General features: G+C 47.5%; 1 protein-coding gene across 1 annotated transcript in view; it reads right to left on the bottom strand.

Annotated features, from left to right (window-relative positions):
- Positions 1-14,281, bottom strand: part of LMNB2 (lamin B2) — a 37,043-nt gene extending 22,762 nt beyond the window's left edge. The window contains exons 1-2 of the mRNA XM_048287973.1: positions 14,015-14,281; positions 5,418-5,554 (exon numbers count right to left, since the gene is read on the bottom strand). Of these exons, the coding sequence (XP_048143930.1) occupies positions 5,418-5,554; positions 14,015-14,251 (374 nt within the window). The 5' untranslated portion in view covers positions 14,252-14,281. The remainder of the gene's footprint in view (positions 1-5,417; positions 5,555-14,014) is intronic.
- Between the last annotated feature and the right edge of the window lie 1,423 nt (positions 14,282-15,704).

Here is a 15,704-nt window from a genome sequence, read left to right as displayed (position 1 = left end):
ACTTCAATTATCAACAGCTACAGGCTGTTGAGAAGGGACAGGTGAGGAAGGAGGGGTGGAGGGGTTGCCCTCTCCAAGAAGTGGATTGAATGTGGAGGGCTGTCTCTGAAGAACAACCATGAGCATTTTGAAAGCCTGTGGGTAAGAATCAGAGACCAAGGCAACAATGGGAACCCTTGTAGTTCTACTCCTGGCTGACTGATCAAGTGGAGCCTTTTTGCTCCAGCCACAGGAGGCATTGCACTTGTAGACTCATCCTGCTATGGGACCTCAACCATCCCAGCATCTGCTGGAAAAGTAGCAGGTGACCAGGAGGCTGTTGGAAAGCACTGAGGATAGCTTGTCAAGCCAGGTAATAAACAGCTCTACCAGATGGGATGAGATACTGGACCTGACGGTCACCAGTACAAGTGAGCCAATCGGTGATGTCAGGACAGGAGGCAGCCTGGGCTGCAGTGATCATGCAGTCCAGGAGTTTGAAGTCCTGAGAGACATGGGTCAAATGAAGAGCAATGAAGAATGAATTTTAGGAAAGCAAACTGCCTACTGTTCAAGGAATTAGTCAATAGCACCCGCTGGGGAACTGCCCTCAGGGACAAGGAAGAAGATCTTTTAGGAAATTTTCTAGAGCACAAGAGCTCATGATCCTCAGGACTGGAAGGCAAGAGACCAGTATGGATGAGTTGAGACCAGCAGGTCAAACTAAAAAGCAAGAGGATAATGCAGAGGCAGTGTATCCTGGCAAGAGTATGGAGATGCTACCTGGTTGTGTAGGGATAGGGTCAGTAAGGTCAAGGTGCAGCTGAACTTGGCAAGGGACACCAAGAATAACAAGAGCTTCCACAGGTATGTTAGTCAGAAAAGGAAGGTCAAAGCAGGTGTACTTCTTTGATGAACAAGACTGGCAAAGTAATAACAGACGAGAAGAAGGTTGATGTACTTAACAACTATTTTGCCTCACCCTTCAATGGCAACCTCTTGAGTAGATGGACCACAAAACAGGAACTGGGAAGGCAAAATAGCTCACCCTGTAAGAGAAGGTCAGGTTTGTGACCACCTGAGAAACCTGAATATACCCAAGTCTATGGGACCTGACAAGATGCACCCCAGAGTCCTGAAGAATTGGCTGATGTAGCTGCCAAGCCACTCTCCATGACATTTGAAATGTCATGGCAGTCAGATGAAGGCCCAGGTAACAGAAAAAAGGGAAGCATTGTACCCATTTTTCAAAAGGGTGAGAAGGAGGACTCTAGGAGTTACTGACCTGTCAGCCACACCTCTGTACGTGGGAACATCATGGAGCAGATCCTCCTAGAAGCTCTGCTAAGGCACATGGAGCACAAGGAAGTGATTCAAGACATCCAGTACAGCTTCTCCAAGTTCTGTTTAATCAACCTAGCGGCCTTCCCTTGTCCACTGATGGAGTCACTTCATCATGGAAGGGCTATGAATATTGTCTGTCTGGACTTCTGTAAGGCCTTTGATAAAGTCCCCCCACAACATCCTTCTCTGATAATTGCACAGGTAAAATTAGACAAAGGCATCAATGAAGAAAAGTAGTGGGCATATGCATAAATAAAAAAGAATTCAAAAATTCAGATTCAATTTGCCTTTTGTAAAGGAAGGCAAGGAGCATAGGCAGGGGTAGGAACCCTGCACAAAAGGGCTCTGAGAGGGCCTTACTTCACCTCTGCCCAAAAAGGCCACAGCAAATCTGGTTACCACAAAACACTTTTGAGTTCTGTAGCATCCCTGCCACTCACTAGGGCCTTGGGAGACATCTCTGACTCTGATGTAAAATACTGTTTGGAGCTTACCCTTCTTCACACATCAGCAGCTCAGAAGCACTCAAAATACAACCATGTTTAAGAAATTATTCATAAATAAAATAGAGAACAAGACATTGAACACTGTTACTGTACAACAGCATCTTGAATACCGGCTGAAGTTCCAATTCTGCGAGCCTTCCTTCCCAAGAGGATACACTAAAACAGGAAAAATTACAGAGGGGATAAAATGTTGATTGAAAGCACAGAGCAGCTTCAGGAATAGAAGCAGTAAAATGTTTCCACTTGAAAAAAAGAGATCATTAAAGAGAAAAATCCTAGGAGATATGAACGAAAATACAAAAATAAAGGGATAAATGAACCAATGAAACTGGGCAGGCGGATTGAACAACAGGTTTATACAACACATATACCTACAATACCTACAATATGTAGGTAAGCTCAGAATCCCCTTGCTATGTCTAAGAACTCCACAAACAGCTGGTCTCAGGATACTGGTCACACTTTGAAATGTAAACCTATGATGGCTATTATACAGAATCCAGCTGGACATCAGGAAGTCCCTTAGCTGAAAGGAATTGCTGAAGACTGGAAGAGTATTCCAGAGAACTGCTGCTATGCATGTTACATTCTTTTCTTCTCTAGATGAATGGCTTTCAACAGAGATCAATTAACAGGCTAAGTAGACCTTTGGTCTACAAACTACTCTAGAAAAAGCCTTGGGATGCTTCTTGTTGACTTACTAAGCAAAATTATATTCAATTATCCCAAACACTAAAAATCCTCCAAAAATGTTACAACATCAGTAACACAGTAAGAGAAAAAAAATCTAAACTAAACAAAATATGTGCCCCAGAATCCAAACCCTGGGAGCTGAATCTGCACTCACGTGGAACCCTGAGGTAGTGTCATCTGTCAGTATTTGAACAAGATACAGAAAGACATAAGCAGAAGTGCTTGCTCTGAAGTCCATTACACTGACAGAAAAACCTTGTTCTTTCCTAGACCACAGACACTGCCACAAATCCTTGTGTTCCATCCAAGGCTCTTGGATGCAGCTTGGTCAGCTGCTCCACAAGTTGAAATTGTGCAAGTAGACAGCCCCAAGAAGGAACTAAAAGCAGGGTAAGCCTCAAGCTCCTTCGGACACAAACTAGGCCTGATCTCACCACCTCCAACCAGACCCCGTGGCCTCCCTGGAGTATCTTCAGTGCCTTCAAGGCTTTCCATGCTCACAAACCCAGGTTTTGGGAGAAAAAAAGAAAGGTGGAATCTTCTTTTAAAGCAGTAGCTTGACTGTGTTTGGATCCTATGTCTTGAGGGAAGTCTATTATCTCCTGTCCCAGCAACCCAACCTATTCCAAGCAAACAACGGAATGACAGTGTTTGGGATCCCTTCTGGCCAGACTGTGGTGGCATCCTTAAATCTCTCCTCTGTAATGAGCTTGAAAGAGAGACAGAAGTAATAGTAGTGAATATAAAATTATGCAATAACCTACTCTTCCACTACACACAGTTCTCAAAGCAAGTTTGGCCTGAGAGAAGCAACATCTGACCATAAGCATAGACAGGGAAGCTTCAGTAATGAGCTAGATGTCAAGTGAACACAGCAAATCAGACAAAAAATTAAAAGTTGCATTTGCAAAGTCATACTTAAAATGTGGCCACATGACAAGCCAGACACCCTGAGAACACTCCAAGTACAACACAAACATCTCAATGGACTGGAAGGAATTTGGTAGAAGAAACTCTGAAGCTGAAGAAGAATTCAACTCTACTGCTATGAACTGTAAAAACAGAGAGAAATCCAGAAAACCAGGTATTTTTTCCTCATCTATCGCAGAAGACAAACAAAAAGTCAATTTGGTAGAATTGGTCATTGAAGTGACTGGTAAGGGGCAACTCAGTTGTCCAAACAAAGGAATGAGGGAGGTGATCCAAGGGAAAACACCATCACTTTACATGCACAACTTTCTACAACAAAGGTATTTGTAAAATCTCTTACGGCTATCAAAAGTCTAAAGAACAGGAATCAACTGGATTCTCATTACCTACCAAGTGAAGATACTTCTTACAAGGATACCTTAATCAAAACAGAGAAATATCTTGCAGAACACAAGAGGTGAACCAAATTCCCAGTTACTACTGTTGTTCTCTTCTGGAGTTTGCTTTAAAAGCCAAGCAAGAAGAGCACTTGCTATCCTGAGACAAGAGAAACAACCCTAAAGGCCACGTGATGCCAACTGCCATGCAAAATATACTATCCAAAATAAATGCCAAGACTGCTGGCCTGAGACTTTGAAGGGGAAAAACAGTCCCAACAGGAACATCCCAGGAGGGCTGGGTGGGATTCACCTCACTGCACTTCAGGGGTTTTATGGCTGACCTAGTTACCAGAGGGGTTTTTCATGGTTGACAAAAGCTGAGCTAACCGAGTCCACGAACACCAGTGCACAGGTCGTCTGACCACATGCAGGCCTATGGTATTGGCTGTGCTTCAATAGGCTTTACACCGACTCACACAAATGCAGATGCCTACACTACTGCTATTTCATATTTGGACAGTTGTTTTAGGGCAAAGTCCAAAAATATCTCCGATAGCTGACTTTAAAAGAGGGCCCAGCATAGAAAATGAGTATCCAGTGATATAGCAAAGTTTACAGAGAAAACATGAAGTACTTTATCATAAATCAACTACCTAGTCAGGAAAAAAAAAGACAAGGGAGGGAAACACTTAAGTCCTTTTATAACCACTTAGTTGCAAATGAAGAGAGATGAGAGACTTACAGCAGGCCTGTAGTGGCACCAACAGATTAAAACCTATTTTATGGCCGACAACATTGATAAAAAGGTGATGTACATAATGACCCGCTCAGGAAAAATCTGTAATTCCCAAATCTTATCTATTAAAATAGGTACCAAAATTAAATTAGAAGCAAAAATTGATTTTTTGCCACCACATATATTAATTTTAAAATGAAGTTTCTACTGCTAAACAGTATTTGATTACAAAAATTCCCATGGGAATTGAAATAATGGCTACTACTTGGCTTCAGGAACTGGTTCATTATGCCAGTTCTCTGTGAAGCAAACTGAACAGCAGTTTTTAAAAATTTAATCAGTACGAGGTCTTTTCCCAGCACATTTGCATTGTAGCATCATGTATTTTCAAGGCAACACTGCTTCCATATTCCCAAACTGCTCATGGCTACCCTTTCCCTTTTCTTCCATTTCTCCCATCAGTCGTACAGTGAACCAGGCTACAAAAATGATGAATTAACCCTCCTTGGATGGATCAATTTTAATCGAGATCATTTTCTCAATCCAGTTTACCAAGCAGCTGCACACACGCGTGTCCACGTAAGGGGAGGTACAACAGGACAAAGCAGGCACAGCCATTTGTTTGAGCCTCAAATCACATGATATTCATCTTACATCTACAAATACGCTTGTGTATATTCTGCTGGAATTATGTGCTCTGACCAGCTCTACCAACAAGCTGAAGGATTTTCCCTGTGACAAGCCAGTATCTTCTCACTGATCTGCTTCCAAAAGGCATTTTAAGAAGCATCATTTGTATAATTTCCACAGCAAATATATATTAAAAAAAAAAAGGAATACTCTCCTCACCTTTTATTGAACTCCTCAAGTTCTGCTCTCAGTTTTCCTATTTCAATTTGTAATCTAGCCCTCTCTTTGGCAGTTTCATCCAGAACTCTTCGAGCATCAGCCAGTTCAGACTCATAGAGACTCTTGATTCCGCTCACCTAAGGGGAAAAAAAAAATGAGAACATCCCAATGACTATCAAAGAACTGAAACATAGGACCAGGTTACCCATAAGTTTCTTTGAAAAATGGTGTACGATATGATTTCTGCCATTTAAGAACAATCTATATTGAACATTTTCAATTAACGAGCAGTCCCAAAGATTTAGTTTTTATTACGATTGCAACAAAACATGCTATGTTTGAAATGTGCAAGCCTTCCCAAGAGATAAACTGAACTAGATCAGTGCACCCTACAATCTCGGCTTCAATTATTTGCCCTTATTCCCAATACTGCTGCTTTGAGAGATTGTTTTAAACACTTGAGGACAATTTGTGGACTATGAGGCCAAGGGCCGATTTTGACTCTGCTGCTCTTGCACTACAAAGCTACGGAGAATCTGAAACCAGATGAACTACAGAAATGTGAACTGTTCAGAAATGAGCTTCCACTCTTGTTCTCTACCTCAGAGGATAAAGAACTACAGACTTCTCCCTGTCTCAAAATAATATATCATATAATCAGTGACACAGACTGTATGAGGCACCTCAAAGTCTTCTATACCTTTATATTTTTTGGAACACAAGATTATTTGAAAGGTGTATCAGCTAAAATGTACAGACCATGTAAAATTGCTGCTTTTGCTTCTGTGAAAGGATACCAGAACAACTTTCAAAGAATCACAGAATATGCTGAGTTAGGCCTGTCAGGAGCATCGAGTCCAACTCTTGGCCCTGCACAGGACACCCCAATAATATCACACCGTGCCTGAGAGTGTTGTCCAAATGCTCCTTGAGCTCTGGCAACCTTGTGAGCACTTCCCTGGGGAGCCTGTCCAGTGCCCAACCACCTCCTGGGAAAAAACCTTCTCCTGATATCCAGCCTAAACCTTCTCTGACTCAGCTTCATGCTGTTTCCTCAAGCTCTGTCATTGGTCACAAGACTGTACAGACTGGTACCTACCCCTCATGAGGAGGCTGAAGATGGCATTGAGGTGTCCCCCCAGTCTCCCCTTCTCCAGGCTGAACAAACCAAGTGCCCCCAGCAGCTCCTTTAGACCCTTCCCCATCCTTGTGGCCCTTCTCTGGACACTCTCTATTAGCTTAATGTCTTTTTTATATGGTGGTGCCCAAAACTATCCCCTCCCTCGCCAAGTTGGCCTGATGCCCCCCAGGACACGGCTGGCCCTCCTGGCTCCAGGGCACTGCTGACTCAGATCCAACTTGCCATTAACCAGGACCCCCAGGTCCCTTTCTGTAGCTCCTCTTCAGCCTCTTGTTCCCCAGTCCATCCACACAGCCACGGCTGCCCTGTCCCAGGGGCAGTATCTGGCACTTGCCCTTGTTAAACTCCACATGGTTGGTGATTTCCCATCTATCTGATTTGTTGATGTTTCTCTGGAGGGCCTCTCTGCCCTTGCAGGAGTTGACAGCTCCTTCCAATTTAGTGTCATTGGCAAACTTTCTTAGTATTCCTTTGAGTCCTGCATTCAAGGGTCATTGATGAAGATGTTGAAGAGAACTGGGCTGAGGTTGGAACCCTATGGAACCCCACTAGTGACCAATGTCAGCCTGACATCACCCCAGTCACTATAACCCTTTGTGCTCAACGCCTGAGCCAGCTGCTCACCCATAATGTGACATGGCTATCCAGCTGTATACTGGACATTTAGTCAGGTGGATCCTGTCTCTCTGAAGCAGTTGTGAATCCTGAAAGACAGTTCCATGGTCACAGAATTACAGAACAACAGGGTTGGGTTGGAAGAGACCTTAAAGCCCATCTCATTCCACCCCCTGCCATGTGCAGGGACACCTTCCACTATCCCAGGTTGTTCCAAGCCCCAATCTGACTTGAACATTTCCAGGAATGGGGCAGCAACAGCTTCTCTGGGCAACCTGTGCCAGGGCCTCACCACCCTCACAGGGAAGAATTTGTTCCTAATACCCCACATAACCCTGCCCTCTGGCAGTGGAAGCCATTCCCACTTGTCTTGTTATTCGAGACCCTTGTCCAAAGTCCCTCTCCAGACCTCTTGGAGCTCCTTCAGGCACTGGAAGGGGCTCTAAAGTCTCCCCAGAGCCTTCTCTTCTCCAGACTGAAGAATCCCAACTCTCTCTGCCCATCTCCAGAGCAGAGACGTTCCAGGTTTTGAAGCATCTCTGCAATGTCCCCTGGACTCCCTCCAGCAGCTCCACGACCTTCTGATGGTGTTCCCCAGGGCTGAGGCAGCTCTGTAGGTGGGGTCTCACCTGAACAGGTCAGAGGTGCAGAATCGCTCCCTCCCCTGCTGCCCACACTGGGGGCTCAGCCCAGCACAGGGGGGGTTTCTGGGGACCAGTGCTTATGGCTGGGGCAGGTTGAGCTTCTCAGCCACCACCACCCCTAAGTCCTTCACTCCAAAGCTACTCTCAATCCATTCTCCACCCAGCCTCTATTTGTGCTTGGGGTTTGTTGTAGAATCCAACAGCAGTTGTGCAATCCAGAGTTGCTCTGCAGGATCTGCTCAGCTATCCTCAAGCCCTTCACTCTCCCCACACCACCTGGGCCCTGATGCCACTGACAATCACTGCCTTGGTTTGAAAGACAGGTGCCTGCCAAGGCAGGCAGGAACTTCCCTTGGAATACAAAATGTGACCTCCTTCCTTCCAAATTATTGTAACTTTGAAATTAAGGGGCTTTCAGGCAAAGATATGTGAAAAGGAGTAGGAGTTCTTTACTAGTGTATCTAGATATGTGCAAGGAGATGAACAAACAGCAGCGGCAGCACCAACGAGCAGCAGCAGAGCCCAGGCCCAGCCGCTCCCGGCTGCCGGCACCTTCCCCTCGGCGCAGCTCCGCTCGCGGCCGCCAGGGGCGCTGGTGGCTCCCGGCCGGGCAGCGCGGGGGCGCTGATTGCCCCGCGCCTGCAGGGGGCGCTGTGGCGCGAGCGCGGCCGCCTCTCCACACGGCAATGGCGGCTGAGGCGGCGGCAGAGGGAGAGAAGGGGCTTTCCTTGACACACTCGCTGGGGTGGCCGGGCTCAGCGGCACTCGGGAGGCTGAATGGACTGCAGCAGGAACCTCGCAGCAGCAGGCTGGAACAGCAGAGGTGGGGACATGCGGGTGGCAAACAAAGTGTAGCAAAAAATCTGGAGCAGTGGGAAGGAACTGCAGTGGTCAGGCAGACCCAGGGTGTCACGTTAAATCATAGCAAAAAGCAGGAAGCACCAGCAGAAAGCAGCGGGGCTGGGTAGAAGCAGCCAGGAGATGCTCCCTTGGAGGGGCTCAGGGCCCCGGGTTTTCCCCTGAGGCACCCACGTAGATGGTGAGGGTCCTTCCCAGGGAAGTGAGGCATTGATAAGGTCCCAGTGCAAAGGCTGCTCTTACGAGCAAAGGCTCACCCACAGTAAGGAGAAAGCAGTGCAAGACAGAGCTCTGCAGTGGCAGTGAATTCTCCCCGCAGTAGCAGCAGCCCAACCATCTCCCCTCCGACCCCAAGAGTGAGCAAGGAGCTGAGCCCAGCCCCTGACCCCCAGCCAAAACCTCGCGGTATCTCTGCATTTCCCAAGAGAAAGCCCCCCAGCTTAGAGACTCCAGCCAGCTGCACCCCTTCCGCCCATCCTGGCCACATCTTTTGTCTCTCAGGTATCTATCACTCTGGTCTCTTAGGAAACAAATGGGAGAAAAATTCCCTGAAAGAAAGAAAGAAAAAAAAAAAAAAAAAAAAGGACAAGTCCTAACCTCCAACAATCAGCCAGAGCCATGTAGTTATGTTTGATACTCTTCAGGTCCCTCTTGTCACTAGCACTGGTCCCTTTGCGGAAAAGCAGAAGGGATAAAATCCATATGGCCATGTGAGCCTCAGCAGCCTCTCTGCAATGTCCAGAACACAAGCCCTGGCAAGCAGCAACAAACCTCCCCAGATGACAGGTTCAGCCAGCAAATGGGTCCCTCCACTGTGAAAATGTAAACCCCATCTGAAGATGATGGAAAAAATAGAACTAAAACCTGAAAATGGAGTTCAGCAGAAAACAGAAGGACATGCTGCAGCCCAATCCACTTCATGTCCATGTGCACCCAAACATAACTCTTCCTGCAGAGACCAACCTCGACACCCGTATTGTGTAACAAATGTTGCTTTCACTTTCCCCCCCCCCCCCTCTTTTGCTAGCAAAAGAGCCTGGAAGGTTTTAATTGGCCAACACAGGGAACAAGGAAATAGAAAAGAGAAAACAGAGATGTTTCCATAGCCGACTCTGAAAGACACAACTGCTGGATGCTCTCACGTACCTGTGCCGGGAGCATTCAAAGCTCACTAGGCAGTGGGTCAATGGCAGACACACCGACACAGACCCTCCCAAAGCAACCGCTTGAGAAAAGCTGCAAGATGTCACTCAGTGAAGACTTGAAACATGTCAAGAAGGCACTGAACCAACGTGCTAGGCAAGAAACATGCTCCAGCCAATCACAAGTGACTCCAGACAAATTTGGTGATGAAACATTAATCTCATTAGCACACATTAATGTGTAAACCAGAAGTGTATTCCCACCAGGTGTGGCTCAGTATGGTCTTATTTAGCCAGTTAAAGATTGACAAAGGACTGCCAGTCAGCTATGGCTCAGACTCTCCAAGAATATCAGTCAAGCTCTCAAGAACAATGAAGATGTGTATGTCACCTCCCAGATGATGTCTACAGTGCCAGAAAACCACTTAACCCAGTATTTTAGAGGCTGCAACTTGAGTGACCCAACATCCAGAGCAGCATCTGAGCATGTATTTTGCAGGTGGCAACTAGGCAACATCAGACCCTAATATCCTGGTCATGACAGTAGCTCTGGTCACCACACATGGTGCACACAAAAGGGCACGGTAGCGCCAACACTGGCAGGTAAGAGGAAACCAGGTGAGATTGCAGCCATCTGCACTCACACCCACAGAGCTGGGAAGACACAGGCAAAGAGGGAACCCCCATAGATACTGCTTTTGTCACAAGGGCAATTGCTGTCAGCAGCTGACATTCCCAGGGATCTTATCTTATTTATCTCTCTAATTCTCCTTTCTGAGGGTGAGCACAGTGGGGTGTCCTCAGAACAGTGCAGTAATCCCTCCCATCCCCATCAAAACATCTGTTCTGGAAGGCTGCAACCATAAGCACTGCAGGAGAGGGCAGGGAGTTAGTAAAAGGGAATTGAGGAGAGCTCTAGGACTCTCCTCTTAGCTCTCCCAGTATCTCCCCTCCCAGCCTCACAAATCAGGTTATTGCAACAGTGACCCCAACAGTGAGAACAGCATCAATCATGTACTAGGGATGTAGAAAAACAAGGGGATGAACTCAATTTCTCTTCTGTCACAGGCCAACCTACACAAGGGCAGTGATGGAGCAGAACAAACAGAGAAGGAATGAGGAGTTAGAGGTTCCCCCAGCTACATCTGCAAACTTTTTTTGCATTTGTCTGAGGGCTTACTGCATACACTTTTTATTTGTCTAGGCACCTATTGCATACAAGTAAAGGTAAAGCAGCATTGGACAGGGTAGGAAAAAGGCTATAATTGATAAAGAACTAAAGATGAATCAACTGCAAAGCTCCTTTTCTCTGCTATTAAGAGATGGCAGCCCTGTGTTCATCAAAAAGAACAATAGGAATGATATTGTTGAAAGGCCATGCTGAGACTGCCACACAGAACAGCAAACGGCTGCTTTCTGCAATCTTGTTCAAATTGGTGATTGAAACAAGGAAAAAGAACATCCTGATCAGCTAATGATTAAAGAATCTTTGGCAGAACAGTGACTACAGTCCTTGCCTGAGCAGCATCAGTAGAACTTCTCTCATCTAGAAGACACTACCCTAAACCAGAGCTTTGAGCACAGATCAAAACTGTTCCCATGCATGCAGGGTGGGGGCAGGGGGTGTCAGGAACAGTCACCCGTTACTCAGGACACGTCATGTCAGTCAATAACGATCTTACCCAGCTCAAGTATGGTCCCTGTGGCATACTGGAGTGACAAGCAAAGGACAAACATCTCTCTCATGGTACCATGGTTCTGTCTACTGCTAGCTATAGCTATCCTCAGCCTTGAGAAATTCACTTTCGATCACGGACCCCATCATCTGCTCTCTAGGCAAAAGTCTCAGGTAGTAACCAAGAGCCCATTGGTGTGCAGCCCCTCCTGCCTGCCTCCCACAACGTGCATGATACCACCTACCACAGTGGCAGATGATGTTTTCTGCCATTACCAAAGATAAGCCAAAAAACATAGAATATTCAGTCAGCTTTTATAAATAATAAATAAGATCAGACTCAAATTTACACATAGCTGAGGACAAGCAATGGGAATTTTCATCTTGAACACTGTGGAAAAAGAAAACGGTCTCCTATAAGCATTTAGAGCTTCGACGCTTGTGTATGTAAAGATATAATAACACAGAGAGAACTGTATGCGAATTTCACTGCACTATGTTCAGCTGTGCTTCTACACAGAAGTTAGAGCTGCTTTGGGGTTTGTTGGGAGGGAGTTGCGGGATTTGGAGGGTTTATTTTTAATTAGTATCTTATTTCACACTAAGCCTAATCATTTTATGAATGCAAATTCCAATGGTTAATAAGAAAACTGAATTGTCAGCAGAAAATCCAGTTTACTAGGTTGGTCCCAAAAGTGAGAGGACAGTATTCTCCCATTCCAGTAAAACCAAAATCTGGCAGCTATGTGAAGTTTTACTGCTTCCACAGTCTTAAACCAATGTCCACTATCCAGAACTAAAACAATAAAACTACAAAGTTTCATTTTGTGGATATATGCAAAGAATAAATAAACCTTCCTAAAGGGATGGGGAAAGTATTTAACAAAGGTGGTCCAGTGACAAGCCAAACAGTCAGTGTCAAAGAAGAGCTTGATGAAACTGATGAAGTTTGTCAGAATGTATCTAAGGATTAAGACCTTTTTGAAGTCTGGATGAAAATACCTGAGAAGGAAAGCTCAAGGGCAAAGAAACCAAAAGGTTCCTATCAAAATTCTCAAGTTTATTTTCCAGTTACTGCATCAGATACTTTTCGGAGTTGCTAACACACAGAACTGCTGTTAGGAGCTGGTTTATGCTCACGTTAAAAGTCTAATGAGATTATATCTACGTTGTCTGCTTGCCCTCTTACTCTTGCTACATGTGTACTGTCAATAGAATTACATTCTGCCTCTTGCATTTCAAAGGGATACTCCTTCTAGCCTCCAGCGATATACAGCTTAGAAGTTCCCTAAATTAGATGTGGTTATTTTGCTTATAGCATGATTTCACACGGCAAGTGATGTTTCACGCTTAGAAATATCTAGTGATTTGAAAGCATGGAAGTTACAATCATTAAGTGACACAAAAGGACTTTAAAAGTACTTCGGTTTTGGGCATACATGCACTGATGGCAGGTACTCCAACCACTCCCCAGATAAGACATTATCGTATCTGCTCTGCTTAAACTAAATTAAATCAAACCTTCCTCCCACCACCCCAAGCATCATCAAATCAGCATCTTAAGAGGTAAAAAAGGAAAAACAAAAAAAAAATTTAAAAGCTACACAGTAGCACAGCAATCCACCACATCCCAGAAGTTACAGTCCAGGATGTTTATTGATAGACTTTCCACAGCAGTTTGACATCATCTCAGCGCTGGGACACCGCACCTTGCTGAGGGGGTTTGGTCTTGCACAGGACGGGACTATCCCCAGTGTGTCACCGACTACATCCTTCCGCCATAAGGGAAGGAGAGTCCTGGGGGCAGCAGACACCACAGAATAGGGAAAAACAAGGCTTAGGAAAAAGAATCATCCAGTTTTGCTTCCAAGATTCCAGGAAACAAATCAGAGTCGCTTACAAGGATTTGATTCCGAGTATTTATGGGGTCTGTAAAAGATTTCCTACGGCGAGAGGCAAAGGCAGTCTAAATCCTTTCACATCTTCCATCCCATCGCATCAGCCGTCAAGAGAGAAGCCGTAGGGGACACCCAACACCCCGGTAGCACGGTACGCGTGTGCTATGGGCGCGGGGCATCGGAGGGCTCGGACCGCCCCGGCCAAGGGACCGCGGCGGCTCCACGCTGCAGCCCGGCCGGCCCGGGAGCCGGCAACACCGCCCGCAGCGCAGCGCAGCGTCCGCCCCGCTCCGCTCCCGCCACGGGCTCCTGCCGGTGCCGAATCCCGGCCTGAGCCGCCTTGAATGTGTCGCCAGTGGCCTCTCAGCCCGACACCGCGGCCAGAGAGCCCCGGCAGCCTCGAGGGGCCGCGCGGGTAGGCGCTGGGTCTGCACAGCCCCCGCTCCCCGCCCGGCGGGACGCGCATGGCGCGGCAGCCACACGGAGCCGCCACAACGCGCCCCGAACGCGCAGGGAACGGGCGGGAACTGGCCGGGCGAGCCCCAGGCCGCGGACCCGCCCCGGGACGGAGGCGGGGGGGGCGCCCCACGGGCCGTCGCTGCTCGTCCCCTACTCCGGCCGTACCTCCCGGGTGGTGACCTCCTCCTTCTCCGAGATCTTCAGCAGCAGCCGGTCGTTCTCCAGCTCCAGCGCCCGCACACGGTCAATGTAAACGGCCAGGCGGTCATTGAGCTGTCGCAGCTCCTCCTTCTCCTGCAGCCGGGAGATGCGGGTCGGCGACAGCGGGGTCCCGCCGGGGGTGCCGCGGCTCGGAGTGCCTGACATGGCGCTGGGCTGGCGGGCGGGCGGGCAGCGACTCATTCAATCCCGCCGCACCGGGGGGAGGGAGCGCTAAGATGGCGGGCGGGCAGCCCCTCCCGCCGCGGCGCCGCCTGGGACATGCAGTCCCGGCGCCAAGATGGCCGCGGGTAGAGCGCTGCCCGCCATTTCGCGTCCTCTCAGGGAGCGCGGGGGCGGCTCGGGCCGCGCGGCAAGGACGGAATCGGGCGTGGGCCCGGTTCTGAGGCGAAGAGGTTTTGGTGGCAACAGCGGAAGGGACCGGAGCGACCGACAGGACTGACCCTCATCCGCTCCCAGCGGAGCAGCAGCCCGGGTCCACATACGGGGCTCAGGCCTGTGGGGTGATCGGTTCCCTGACAGGGTGTATTTGTGTGTTCTCACTGTAGTTCCCTAAAACATCGTCCACAGCCGCTTGTGGGCTGTGTGATTTTGCTGTGCTTTGCTGTCGGCTCTGCACAGGCCAGGGTCCAGCTCTGTGCTGAAATGGAGAAAACATGGATTGGACGTTCCCAAGGTTGATGTTTTTAGGAGTGCCTAAAGAGTGATGTTTTTTGGCTACGTAGTCAAACTTTGTACAAACTAAAATCCACTGAGAAGTTTTCTCTTCCTAAATATTTGGAGTACTGTTTTTCCCAAAGACCCCAAATTTTGTCGGTTCTTGCACATTAACTAGTATAAGCTGGATTACCATTCCCAAAGCTGTTCCTGGCCTTGTGCCTTTCAGCTACAAGGGAGGGCTGAGAAAAAGGAGAAGTCGGTAAAACAGACAAAAGTCTGTCATCTGTATGAAGAGCAAAGAGAAACAGTAGCAAGAGCATTATGCAAAGGTGGGGGTACGGGTCTGGATAGAGAAAGGGGAAGACAGCAAGAAAATACAGCATACGATGTGAAAATTTATGGACCCACGGTGAAAAAGTAGGTGTTTGGCCTCAAAATAGAACTAAAACAATCTTCATGTGAAATCCTAGTATCAAGTACACCTCAAACTGGAAAACCTTGGAATAAACTCAGGAATTCTGGATGGTCAATATCCATGTGGGCAAATAGCTGTAAGTCTCTCAATCACTGCATACATCACAGGTTTTCACCTGAATGCATTTGTCTCAAAATGTGCATCTGATAGGAAAGGATTTGTCCTGGCTGCTGTGAGACAGCAGAGTGCCTGTCTCACCTGCTCGGGCATCACCTCTCCTGGGACAGCACTGAGCGCCCCTTCACCTCCATCTCCTCCCGAGAGCCGAGGGCGGGAATTTCCACACCCGGCTGCGGAGCTGTTGGTATCAGTGGGTTTCCCCAGGGCTGTTTATGAGTGACAGCTAAAATGGAAGCAAGATCACTCCCCGTGCGCTTTCTGAAAGGCACAACCTCCCTGCATGAGGGTCACTGCCGGCAGGGCGCTGCCAGTGAGATCTGATTATATGATGTGCGACTTGGCGTAAATCTCAGCTTTCTGACTGAATCTGGAAAAGGAAGC

This window comes from Corvus hawaiiensis, chromosome 28 (genome assembly GCF_020740725.1).
Source record: "Corvus hawaiiensis isolate bCorHaw1 chromosome 28, bCorHaw1.pri.cur, whole genome shotgun sequence".
NCBI lineage: Eukaryota > Metazoa > Chordata > Aves > Passeriformes > Corvidae > Corvus > Corvus hawaiiensis.
This window is presented reverse-complemented; position numbering and strand designations above follow the sequence as displayed.